Below are 14,277 nucleotides of genomic sequence, written 5' to 3' on the forward strand. Positions count from 1 at the left end.
CCAGTAGTGAAAAAAAAAAAAAGTACCTGACAGCTTCCCATTTGTTTTTTGGCAGCAAGCTTGTGGCACATCTGCTGCCAGGTTAAATAAGTTTCAGTAGTTTCTTAAATGGGTAACTATTACAAATACCTTTTTTACAAAAAAAAGAGAGAGAGTGGCACATCAGTAGTTTAATTTTTTATGGCAAATGACACATAAGCTTTGTTTCCTTTCATTATTTACCTCTTAAATACATACAAGTTGTGATCCAAAAGTTCATGAACAGATATTTGGGAAAGGAAGTGTACCAGCTAGTTGGATGGATGTCCTTCAAAGTGGTCTCTTTGATACTGATTTCAATACCTCGGCAACTTCTGAAAGCATTTCTGTTGGGCTTCTTCTGGAATTGCTGAATTCCTGTGTTCCATTCTGAATAATTTCCTCAGTCATTGCAAATCTGTCACTGTTTAAGAGGGCTTTAAGCTTAGGAAACAAAACAAAACATCACAGGAATAACAGTATTTCACAAGAAATTCTTGAATGGAAAGTGCCGAGTGTAAAGGGAAATGGCATTTGCACTGTCATGATGCAAATGCCATTTCCCTCGATCCCACTTTTTTTGGCTGTTTTCTCTGAATAGCATCATGCAATCATCGCAGAACTGAACTGTTTTGTGGTATTCCTTTGATATCTGACCATGTGGGACAAATTCATAATGAACAATGTTGAGTAAAAAAATACAATAATCATGATCTTCACATTATTACTAGACATATAGTGGAAGGAAGCCTGAGGCTTATGCTGCATCAGCCAAAAAAAGTTTCCAAGTTACCCTGAGAGAGAGAGAGATCCAGCTCAGGACCCTGGGTATGCCAAGCCCATACTCACCAGATGTGAGCCCCTGGGGCATTTGACTGAGATTGTCCTACTCTTATGATCTTTTGAATCTTCCAATGAGAGTATAAAGCCTTTGTTTCATAGCCATATATTGACCATTCTTCACTAGTAATAATGAAAGAAACAGATTGTGGGGCAGCAGCAGCACAACGATGAAGATTGTGACATGTGAGAAACTACCACTCTCCGTGATCATCAGTAAGGATGTGAGGTACAATCTTGACCAAAATGTGTCACATTCCATAAAAAGTACCAATTTTGCTAACAAGTTAGAGGATAGTTAAACACCATTATGACCATATCACAAACACAAGAGATTGAATTACTGGTTTTTGAAGTTGAATGGAAGCCAGAGTAAGGTTCATCACTGGCAAATAAGTAGTCCTCTTTTAACTTTGCAAGCCACTGAAGAGTCTTCAAATGGCACATAGAACTTCTGCATTTCTGTTGCATTTTTTTCCTAATTAAAAACAATATTTGATGCAAATTCACTGCTTAGTCAAATCATGCACTTTAAAATGCAACAAAATGCATAAACCATCTTACCGATACCCATCATCAGACCATGCTGCTATCACACTCCTGCTCAGTATTAAAATGCCTAAAACATCTTCTATTCAATGCATGCTAATTTGGCCTGACTGCAGATAAATGATGCTACTATTCTAGATGCATCACCTAGAATGAAGAAAGTCGCAACTGTAAGATACAAAGTCAGTCTTCATTCCCCTCACCAAACAAGATTGGTGAGGGGAATGAAGGGATCCTCTTACCAAGAGAGGCTTAAGTTCTGCAAATTGCAGTGCCTGGAGCCTAGGCACCTGCACGGTGATCTGATTGAGGTGTATAAGGCCTTGAATGGGTTGAGCATGCTGAATTCTGATGGGATCCTTCCACTTGTTCAGATTACGAACCTAAGGGGGCATAAATTCAAATTAAGAAAAGACAGATGTAGAATAGATGTGCAGAAATTTGCCTTTAGCCAGCGGGTGGTTAACTGCTGGAACAAACTTCCATCTGTCGTTGTGGAAGTTGATAGGTTGAATAAATTTAAGGAGGAACTGGACAGGCATTTGGAGGGAATGGTGTGATTTTTTTTTTTTTGGCTGATGCTGCATAAGCTCATACACTTGCTTTCTTGCATCACATGCCACCACTACTACTACTACTACAGTCCCCCAAACTTTTTGATTACATCTCATATATTTGCTTCATCACCTGGTTCTTTTCTCCAAGATGGTACAATGATATAAGGAAACAAAGCTTAATATAATCTGCCATAAAAAAGCAAATAAATATATTTGCTTCATCTTCTACAAGGTGAAACAAATATATTTACTGAAATGGTAGATGAGGTGATATATAAGCTTTTGAACAAAGCTTATGAATCACCTGTCAAAAAAAAAAAAAAAAAAAGAGAAAAGTCACCTTATGTTAATTATTTTATTTTCTAAGGTATTCTTTGGTCTTGCAACCAAAGTAGTCTTTTGTGATGGTGATATCGCAAACACAGCTGCCACTGAAGGTAAGAAAATACCACGAAATATTCGGCTCCATTACGTACATATTTCCAATTCAAAAATAAACACAACGATACCAATGTAGGTTTTTAGTGCTTTATTATCTTAAAACAATTTTATCTTCTGTTATCTTTCTTTCCAAATAGTTATCTGTTCTTTCTAAATCTTTTGATACCATAAGGGCAGGTGAGAATCTATTCCAACATTCTTCAACTAAAATAAAATTCTCTTCCTTCCTCACTTCAAATCAATGTCCCCTTGGTTATGTCATTCTATTAATGAGAAAACATTTTCCCCAATATTAAGTTTGCTTGATCATTTCAATGCCTTAAACTCCTCAATCAGATGTCTAGTTTCTAGACTTAATTAGCCTTGTTGTCTCCCTTTGTATCCTTTCAAGCTTGTCCATATCTTTGCTGGAATGAGTTTTTGACACCTGTATATAGTATTCAAGGTGTTGTATACCCACTGATATGTATGGGCATTTATCTATTTATCCCCATTGCCAAAATTTCTGAACATTATCATCAACAGAACTTCATGTACTGATCTAACAGCAGATGCTCATATTCTTTATTGCACTGCTAAGAGAACTCATTACTTCTAGATACTTTTCATATTCAACTGAAATATTCTGATGTATTCCCCATTCTCTCCCAAACTGAAAAGTTAAAATAGGATTACTGTTACTCAGAAACAGAATTTTGCATTTACTAAAAGAATTAAACCTAACTGCCAATTATTAAGTATGTTGTTTAATAATTGCTGATTAAACACACTTGTCTTTAATGCTAAAAAGGGTAACAACTCTCTCCCCTCTTTCTCTGTGCTATCACTTTTCAGCAAACTTCTCTTGCAAATTACAGCTATGTGGCTGATCATACATCACTTGTGAGCTAGTGCCCAGTTTGCTGTCACTTTATAACAGCTGAGAGTGAAGAAACAGAAATTGCCTAGGTAGAGCTAAAAAAAACGTATGCTTCATTAAATCTATGGTTAACCTCTTCCATGCAATTTATTTCATAAACAGTATAACAAGTAATAAATATGGCAAAAATGAAACAGTGAAAATGAAACATTAAATTCGAAAAATTGAATTTCTCCAGAGTACATTATTAAAATCAAAATTTCATATAAATTGTTTGTTGTTTGTTTGTTATTTGGTTTTTAGGAGCATTAGCAACTAAGGCCATATTGCTCCGGGATATGCGGTGGTCATTGCCTGACCTTTCCGCATCCTCCGTATTTGGTGGTGATGGGCTCGAACCCTGGTCTAATCAAGAAGCGTGTGCTACGCACTGTTGCTCCTTCCCACCTGGCTACGGAGGTGCCATTCATATAAATTGATAAAGGCTGCATGTATACAGTACTTCATTATAATTATTCCTTTAGAAGAATAGTTTTTTTTTATCCTCCAGTGCAAACGCATTTTCTGCTCTGAAGCATATTCAGTGAAATTCTCTCCGATACTGTATTCATTTAAAACTGATATTACAGTACAGTATGTGCCAACATTAAGTACTGTTAAATATAGACAAATGTAAACAACAATTCAGTTTGTTAAATATATTTAACAAACTGAATTGTTGTTTACATTTGTAATCCCCTAACACTACTTTCAGGACAGTAATATCGTTCACAATATATCTTCTGTTAGTGAGGATGAATGTCAATTTCATTAGTTGTTAATCGATTTGGGCTCTTCCATATCCACTTTCTGTTCACCCCTTCCTTGAAAAAAAGTGTTCATTACTGACATTCCTTGAGATTCTGCAAATTCCACAAGTCTTTCACCAATTCCAAAATTTCCTATAGTTCCCACTTCTGTGCTGTTTTGTCTCTTTCCAACCTTAGCATTGAAGTCTCCAATAATTATGGTGTAGTGAATTTTCTGTTCATCTAGAAGTCTCTCAATTTCGGTGTACATTTCTTCAATCTCTTCATCATTATGGCTTGATGTTGGTGCATATATCATTATAACCTTTAGTTTGTACCTCTTAGAAAATTTGAATAATAGTCTTGACAACCTTGGTGATGTACTTTTGAATTCCAAAATGTTGTTTTTAATATCTTTATGGACCAGAAAACCAACTCCACATTCATTCTTTTCGCTGTTTCCATTGGTTTACAGGAGATTTCCACTTGATAAACTTGTAAGTGATTAATTTCTTCTTCTTCTTATTTCTAACCCTTTATAACTCAAGCTGATAATATTCCAGTTCACATTTTCTAATTCCTTTTCCAGCTCTAATATCCTATCTTTACCAATAAGTGATCTTACATTTTTCTTCTATGATTACAATTCTTCATATGTTACTTCATAAATTGTTGTTTGGTCTCTAGATGATAAATTCAAACTTAAACGATGGTCACCAACTAGCTGACAACTTTGTTTGAATCCTGGTAAATTGTTCAAGAGTTGTCTTTTGCACAATTCCACCCCCCCCTCTTCTGGTCTTCATTAAAATCTTTTAGTACCCATTTTGCTGAAATTTGAATTTTTTTTATGCTCAATTGTTTGTTGGTTGGTTGGGTTTTATTGGCGCATTAGCAACTAAGGCTATAATGTGCCAACTCAATTGTTTGTAAACAATATATTAGACTCATTCATGGATATGAATAAGGCTTTTGCTATATGTTATAATACAAACCAATAATTTTTAAAAACCAAGTTATGAACACAGTGTAATGAACTCATTCACAGGATATGTTTAGTGTCCATTATAATCCAATCCACTGGGTTAAGAATAGCATCAGTGTTTTCTACATTTGACACAGTCATAGGTTGTTCAGACCTGGTTTTATCTTTGGTAACTCTATGACCCCTTTTAATTCAACAAACCAGTTCTTTATGGTACTGCATGACAGACATTCATTTAATGTTTCCATCATATCCTTGTGGATCTGCCTCCTTGAAAGTCCTTTTAAAAAAAAATTAAAAAGCATGTTATTACTTCATGGCTCTCTTTTCTTGTGAAATTATCGGTTTCAGTGGAAATGACTATTTTAACCATAAAAAATATATATATATATTTAAGATATTACTCTAAAAATTGTGTTACACAGATATGTTTTTAATTTAATATTATCTTGTTTATTTTATTTCAAAATACTTCTCATAGTAAAAGTCATCTTATATAAGACTGAAACTGGGGAAATAAAAGACATGCACAGTGCACAACAAATAAAAGGTACCACTTGGTAAATGAGAGACTCTTAGGCTTGAATCTTGTTATGGGTAAACCTTCTCCAGACAGGCTATTGTGTATTTTAGCCTTCCTTCAATACTTTGAAACTGGGACCAAAACAGCTTGTAAAACAGAAGATTAGATTAATCTGTAAATCAGAATCATAGAGAAATATGGAATTTTGAAAATTTAAAAGTTGCTTTGTTTTATTTATTTTAGGATTCTAAACAAGTTTAAGGGTACTGAGCAGTTTGAACCATGTTTAAAAAAATTAATGATGTAACTGTATACTTACAGTAACAGGATCCTCCCTTTTCTTTAGGATTTCCTGTGTAGTGATTTACTTCATCACACCTAAGTGGGAGAGAAAAAAAAAAAAAAAGCAGCTATTTCAAAAGAAATTTTAAATAGGCATTACCTTATCATGTGTATAGGGGAAAAAAATTATCAGGCTGACAATAAAAATATAAATGTTAGCAGTGAATTGTACTGTTTTTTTGTCATTTATATATTTAAAATTGCCTAATATCTTTTGAAACAGTTCAATACCATTTGCTACCTATTAAGCAAACTACTCTTTTCAGATTAAACTTTACAGATTTGATGCTCTCACTTGGTCAATTTAAGTTTCTTTGGTATTGTTCAGACTGTTTGTTGAATTACAGCTTGGTTGCAGATAGCAGCAATGCTTCACAAGCATAATCTTTTACCATTAGTATCAAATTTCCATGTGGTATAAAAAGTAATTTAATTTGGTAATCTTGAGAACCAATGGTCTTTTTCTCACCTCTCAGTTAATTGATAATAGCATCAATGATGATCTCTAAGAACCTATTTATGCACCTGTCTCAGAAAATGCTGGGAGGCAGGAGAGCTATTGCCATAAGTCAGCAGCAGCAGCAGCAGCAGAGTGCCGACCGGGCTAGCCGAGTGGGTAAAGTACCTGCCCGGCAACCCAAAGGTCGCGGGTTCGATTCCCGCCTCAGGCTTGGATCAAAGTACTGCAAAAACCTTGGGAGGTGCAATATGGCCACAGAAGCCGATGCGCCAACAACTACCAAATCAACCATAAGTCAGCTAGGTGGCCATGGCAAGGACACTGCATACTCCCTTGTTTCTACGATGTCTCAACAGCAGGGATGTGGCTTGGTTATGTAAGGAGTTAGTCTGTCTTCAGTACAAATGGTCTGTAAGGTTCCCATCTAGGAATTTTCCACCCATCTGGAACAGGAAACAGACCACAAAAAACAGGGATTCAAACCATGATGACCACTGATGATCAGTAAGAAACCACTGTTGATATAGAGCTTGATACTAGCACTGTCTGTGTAAGTAGATTTACACAGACAGGAAGAAAGGCTAACACCCATACTGGGTGAGATCCTCTGCTGTTGGACTAAACCAGTTAAACAGCAGGTTAGGAAGGCCTCTAGGTAATATCTGGATGGTTCACTTTCCAAATATTATCTAGAAGTCTGGTTTGTGACTATATAATACCAGTTCAGCTTTAGTAAGTAACCAGATGCCTCATCATAATTGGTGACATGTACGCAAAAATTAGTAAGATCATGTGTTACTGTCATCTGAGAGTTGGAGGTCAAGTGGATGGTGGTTGGAAATGCTGGTGGTCAAGTCATGTAAAACATGCATTATGCAGTAAAAACAATTTTTTTTACTACTTGATGCATATTTTACATGAATAAATTTCTATAACTATCTTCTGGGAGGTCAATCCTGTGCATCAACCTAGTCCTTGCATGCAATCATCTCTTAATTTAAGAGATGTTATTGCATGCATGGAATTTTTCAGTAACATCTATCAGATAAATGAAGAAATGACTGTATTCGATATAATAATAAATCTGATTATTTATTTTTGGAAAAAAATATACTGCATAATGATATCACAGTAATTACATTAATGATTTCATATAATTTTTTCAAGCTAATTATAAATAAGGTTACAAACACATCACATGTTATAAATGGATAGTTTCTGACCTTTCACAGTGCTGTCCAGTTATTCCTTTAGTGTCACAATTGCAGACTCCAGTATGAGTATTGCAGTGATTTCCATGAAAATTGCACATACATGCAGTACAGTTTCCACCATTTATTGGATTGCCATAGTATCCTGTTTGACACTGTTCACAATGTTCACCTATAAATTATAAGACAAAAAATCAAGAAATACTGACTTTTGAGAAAATGTACTATAAATATAGTTTAGTGCAATAAAACAGTTGACTTATACACTGAGTTGGTTTTGCATTAGCAACCCTTGTAGGAATGAGCTGGTCTGTGACATTGGTGAAGGCTCAAAGTTGGGTATGGCTGATATTAAGAGTGTAGTTCGCTCCATGTGGTGAACAGTTTTGGGTGTCTGCAAAAAATGTGACATGCATGGGCACATGAGCACTGGACTACTGAACACGTGAAAATCTGTCACACTTGGTCTGATGAATCCTGTTTCCAACTCTATCATGCTAATGGGCATATCAGCATTTGGAAAAATGCAACATGAGGCCAGGGCAGATGCACACTGTTGGGGACTGTTTTGATGGTGATTTCCCAACATAAGTACTGCGCATCTTCCAGTGATTGCATATGAACATTCAATTTAAGAGAGATTAATAATAAATGTAACTATTGTCTGTGTACAAATGAAAACAGAGGCTTAAGAAAGTATGAACCTAATTAATTTTTAGGTTTGTACTTCAGTTTCTTCTGTTACAAATCAAATAGTGACGTCAGTGAACTCCTAGCAAACAAGAATGCTTGCTGTGGTTCAGCAATACATTCACATAGAAAAAGTGTTGCAGTTAATCTAATTTATCAAAAGAAACATCTTGCTCTAAAGTTAAATGACGGCAGATCCAAGAAGTTAAAGAGGCAGTTTAAAAAAATAATGAAACTTTTGACAAATAAAACTAATATATCCTTATTGGATAAAAATAAAAGAGCACTGATATAGGTTTGAAAGAAGTTAAAGAAAAACTGCAGGAAGATCAAAGGCATGGAAAACAAGATCAGGAAAGTGGAAAAAATTTTTGTATTTAGTTTTGGCAATAAAAATCACAAAGGCAAAGTTAAAACAGAAGAGAAGTGTATTTCAGAAATATGAAATATATTTCAATTTCTAAATGAAGGAGCTGAAGACATCACTGAAGATGAGGAAAAGGCTAAATGGAAGAGATTAGAAATACTACTTACAGAAAATTCTCAATAAATTGATATCAGAATATCTGAAATGCAATGTATTTAAAAGTTGTATCATTCCTCAACCAACGACATAAGGTTTTATATGCATTTTAGTGCAGATTATTCGAAATATGTCTACAATGAAAACTGGGTTGGGTCTGAAAACTTGTGAATGGCTTGTAAAATTTGAAAAGACTGCTGAAACTCTACAGCAAACATTGTTAGAACAAATGTTTGCTAGTATACTGCATACAGTATCGTTATACAGGTAGTTCCCTCAACGTTCGTCCAAGCTAGCGTACGGACGCCTTTTTAGTGCTCCTGGATAGTGAATAAAAATCAGTGTTAAAACAGTTAGTGAAACCAAAGGGATACAAGATTCGGATAGCGCATCAAGCGGTGAGTTAAATGAGACCTAATTTGTAACTGCCAGACAAAAATTCGCGCTTCTGCGAACATTTAAAAAATTCCGTTCGAAAAAATTTGCTTGGCCTATACTTAACATGGAAACCGGAAATCAGCCAACAACAGAATTTTGACTGGCAGTTTATAATTTTGAGGCGGCCTTACTCCCACAAGCTGGTGGCGACTAAGTGCCTTTAAATTTTGGAACACTGGGAGGCTGATAGTGATGATGGGGACACCTTTATTTAATTGTAGTATCAATAGCCGGCCTTAAAAGATGAAAATTTTGGCTATGCCTACTCACGTAGAAAAATAGAATCAACAACGGTGGCCATACTGCCTTCTTCCCGGCTGCCCTAACAAAGGAACTGGCGGGAACCACTAAGATAGCCACGGTGACGTCACGGGCTGGGGTTAACTCCGTCACCCCAAGACTCCCCGCCCAGTTGCCAAGACAACAGCTACACAACATGGCTGCCCCCATTGAAGGTCGCCATCTTGCCTAACGACGAACCTTCGCAACAGAACCTGCCCCTATCACAGCATCGGGACCTGACAATTGGCCTATATTTAAGTATGAATGAACAATACTATTAGGAACTCAGCAACTGTCAATGCAATCCCAAGAATAAACACCTAACATTTACCGCTTACGCAGTAGATAACATACATGTACACTGAGGTGCCACAAAAATAGTGCAAAGTGAAATTTTCATCCCCAAAGAACAAATGATGGTACAAAGAACCTTAATATGTGCCATAAGTTCCCTACCACAGGATCAACTGGCCTAGTCCATCCAACACAGTAGTAGTGCTGTCCGGGCCATTTTGGGCTATACACCGATTGAGTTTCATCCAGGAAGAACCTGGTAAAATTAGTGCAAACCACAAACAACATAACTTTGCACCCAATTGATCTAGAGGGACCAAACTAAAAATACACACATAAACAGAGAGGCTCTTTTGAAGGCTGCCAGTCACGCCCCCTAGCGGTATAATTCTTTTACCCAAAACTACTCTTCTTATAAATTACTCCCACTCCTAAACTAAATCTATCCCATGGAGGAATTGGAATCGAAATCCTCATCCCACATAACTATGCCTTGTAACCTCACCCTGTACAAGGATATCTTAGAGCCATATCAAAAAATGGATAAAGAGCTCCGAGCACCAAACACGGATCTTAAGGAGAACTCTCCTTTCAGGGGTGATCCCAAAGACAGAATCCTGGTCGAGGAATCTGATGACTCCTTCTCTAGCCCCACACGCACTGTCTGCTCTAAATTTAACTGGATCTATGAGCTTAAGAACCAAACTAAGAGAAATACTCAAACTGAACTCATCCTCACTTTCTTACGCAAGTGCCTCTGCCATAGAAGATATCTTCGACACCCTGGAACACAAGGTCCTGGACCTCAGCGACCGACTCAGTGAAAAACCTACTCCCTCAGTGACACCACCCCAACCACCACAGCAAAGAACATACGCTACAGTGGCTACACCTGCCAAACCAACGAATGCACCAGCAGAAACCCAGCACGTTGTGATCATCAGGCCAAAAGAAAACTCAGACCTGAAAAATAGTGAGGAAATAAGAAAAGAAGTCATAAACAAACTGAAAGATGACTTCAGAAACATCAAAATTAAGTCGGTGAGAAGAGCCAGGGACAAGGGTCTCATAATCGAAGCTGCCACGGCATCGGACCTAGATTCCCTAAAGAAAAGCAAAAAATTCTCGGACCTGAAACTGAAGCTCGAAACCCTAAGAAGCTAAATCCCAACCTAGTGATATATGACATACAAATGGATACCAGCGAGGAGGAATTCCTCCTGGATCTCTACCACAAGAATCTGTCAAACCTTGATATAGACTACGACACCTTCCTCACCCAAACAAAACTCCGCTTTAAAATGAAGGCACGCACAAAAGGCTGCCTACACTGGGTGCTGGAGGTCTCAGGGCTTATAAGGAAACACATCATAGAGGCAAACAAGGTATTTCTGGGCTGGTCAGCCCATGGTGTCAAAGATTTTACAGTAGTTTCCAGATGCTTCAGATGCCTAGGCTATGGACACAGTTCCAAGACCTGCAAATCCTCTGTAAATACCTGTGGGCACTGCGGTTCCCAGGGCCACCTTGTTACTGATTGCCCTAAGAAGGACTCCCCCCCATCCTGCCCTAACTGCAGAATACGGAAAAAGGATACCCAACACTCATATAAAGACCCTGGTTGCCCTGAATTCCAACGTGCCCAGGAGCAAACTAAGTTAAGGACAAATTATGAATAATACACAAATAATCAAGACAAATCCTAATGACTGTATTAATGTACTGCAACTAAACTGCCAGAGAGCACGCAACGTCATGAATGATCTCTCTAGAACCATATCTGAACAAAAAATCACTATCCTGGGACTACAAGAGCCCCACTCGGTCAGGGGCACCCTAAAAGGCCTCCCATTCGGCGCCAAAATTGTCTCATCATATCCCTCTACCACTGATATCGGCGGCAACGCAGTGACCAGGGTCTGGGCGGCCCTGGTTGTCATGGACCCACTGATTACAGTCACCAAACTGAACGATCTATGTACAGATTTCTCCGCATGTGCCTGCCTGGAGGGCTCTTTTGGCCAAGTATATATGGCCTCCATATATATGAGATGCAGTCAGAATTCTCAGCCAATTGAACCCTACCTAAATTACATAGAACAACTACTCTTCCGACTCCATAACCTCCCAATCTTAATCATGACGGATGCAAACGCAGCCTCCACACTGTGGAACAGCCCCACATCCAACCCGAAGGGAGATCTTCTAGAGGAGTGCATTATTAAAAATAACCTGACAGTCCACAACACAAGGGGGCATCCTCCTACCTTTGTCAGCTCAACTGGGCAGTCATACATCGACATCACGCTCTCCAATAGATCCTTTTCGCTGAATCTCTCTAACTGGAAGGTTCACCCCTCCTGGTCCCCTAGTGACCACAACCCAATCACATTCATGCTATCCACACTGCCCACGACCCCCTCCAGGCATCACAACTTTGACCTCCCAAGATTCAAAACAAAAAACGCCAACTGGGACCTCTTCGATAAAACACTTCTCCAACTCGCAAATAACAAAGTCATTTCCAGCCTTCCTCTACTTGACTTGCCTGAAATGGTAAACAAAATAACAGGAATAATCACTGAGGCATCAAAAGCCTGCTTCCCAATCAAGAAGAGACACGCCCGCGCAGTCCCCTGGTGGACTCCCAGCCTTACAAACCTAAGAAAAGAACTCAAATACAATAGGAAAAACTTTCAAAGAGCCAAAAGGGACTCCCTCCAACCCACGGAGGTCTCAAGACTGTACTTACATTATAAGGAAACAAGGAATGAATACTTCAATCTAATACAGAAGGAGAAAAAACTTGCCTGGGAGAGGTTCATACAGCGCTCCCTTGCTAATGATCCATGGGGCATTCCCTACAAACTACTTGCGGGAAAACTCCACCCATCCACTCCCAATACATCAATTTTGACCTCAAACACCACTGAGACTCTCTCCTGGGGTTCCTCCATTGAGGCTATACTAGATGAAATCATATATCAGGACGTAACAGTCCCTGAAAGCACGGAACAGACCAATCTCAGGTTCCAACATCTCAACTACTCCAGCGCCACGACGGAGGACCCCATTAACCACATGGAAATAGAAAATGCAATCCGCACCTTAAAGGATGGTAAAAGCCCTGGACTTGATCTTCTGGAAGTCCCCATCCTCAAAAGAGTATGGAAAACGTGCCCCCCTCTACTACTGAACCTATTCAACTCCTGTCTCTCTAAGGGAATTTTTCCCACTTCATGGAAAACGGCGAATCTAAAAATACTCCTCAAATCTCCAGAAAAGCCTTTTAACCTTGCATCATCATATAGGCCAATTGCCCTTCTCCCCTTTCTCGGAAAAATTTTGGAAAAACTTCTCGCTGCACGCCTTAAAATATATTATAATGGCAAAAACCTAAATTCTTCATCTCAGTTTGGATTCACTCAGGGCAAGAGTACCTCTGATGCACTTAATCTGCTCCTGTCCACGGTCAATAGCTCTCGGACAAAATATGTCCTCGGCATCTTCGTGGACTTCAAGGGGGCGTTCGACACCTTATGGTGGCAGAGCGCCCTTGCGAGGTTCAGGGAGGCTGGGGTCTCTTGTCCACTCTACAAATTACTAACTAGCTACTTTGAGGATAGGTACCTTGTTGTCACATCGGGCTTTTGCTCGGTTAAGAGACAGGTCACCAGAGGCTGCCCTCAAGGATCAGTACTCGGGCCTGTCTGTTGGAACGCGGGTCCTGGACGGCTGGCTAAATCTCCCTCATGGAGATATCACACCAATAGCCTACGCAGACGATCTTGCCCTGATACTCCCTGGCAACTCACGTTCTGAGCTTGAGAACAAAGCCAACTCTATACTCCAGGACCTTTCATCCTGGAGCCATAACCATAAACTCATTATATCTACAACCAAGACCAAGCAAATACTCCTAAAAGGAAAATTAGATATCAACAGGCCTCCCACAATCAAACTTATGGACCAGAGCATCACTTCTGTTACAACTTACAAATATCTAGGCATTTGGATTGACAACAAGCTGTCCTTTCTCCCACATATCAAGTTCCTCGTGAAAAAGATCAGAACAATTGCTGGCTGGCTGTTAAACATTTCACGCTCTTTGTGGGGAATAAACTCCTCCACCCTTGCTCTCTACTATTCCTGCCTTTATATCCCCATTGTTTGTTACGGTGCCAGTGCTTGGGGGCATCGAGTTCTACACTCCCAAATCAAAAAGTATCTGCTACAGACGCAAAGAATCTTCCTACTTGCCACCTGTCGAGCCTGCAGGACCATCTCCACAGAAGCTCTACAGGTTATCAGCGGAAGGCTCCCTGTGTATTACGACGCTATCTTCTTCTACCTGGCCTTTAATCGCAAGATTGGCCGACAGGCCTCCATCGGGAACTATACCTTCAACCCGGAGCTCTCGCCCAAGGAGGATAAAACCCGTCTATACAACCAGTTTACCTCAGACTGGCAAAATACC

General features: G+C 38.9%; 1 protein-coding gene across 1 annotated transcript in view; it reads right to left on the reverse strand.

The window, feature by feature from the left end:
- LOC150085411 (attractin-like protein 1) overlaps positions 1-14,277 on the reverse strand; it is a 310,470-nt gene that overhangs the window by 69,457 nt on the left and 226,736 nt on the right. Inside the window, exons 18-19 of the mRNA XM_090374560.1 lie at positions 7,586-7,745; positions 5,880-5,938 (exon numbers count right to left, since the gene is read on the reverse strand). Coding sequence (XP_090230686.1) covers positions 5,880-5,938; positions 7,586-7,745 — 219 coding nt within the window. The remainder of the gene's footprint in view (positions 1-5,879; positions 5,939-7,585; positions 7,746-14,277) is intronic.

The sequence above is a fragment of the Mastigoproctus giganteus genome, chromosome 5 (genome assembly GCF_048544385.1).
Source record: "Mastigoproctus giganteus isolate SK-2022 chromosome 5, ASM4854438v1, whole genome shotgun sequence".
In the NCBI taxonomy this organism is placed as follows: Eukaryota; Metazoa; Arthropoda; class Arachnida; order Uropygi; family Thelyphonidae; genus Mastigoproctus; species Mastigoproctus giganteus.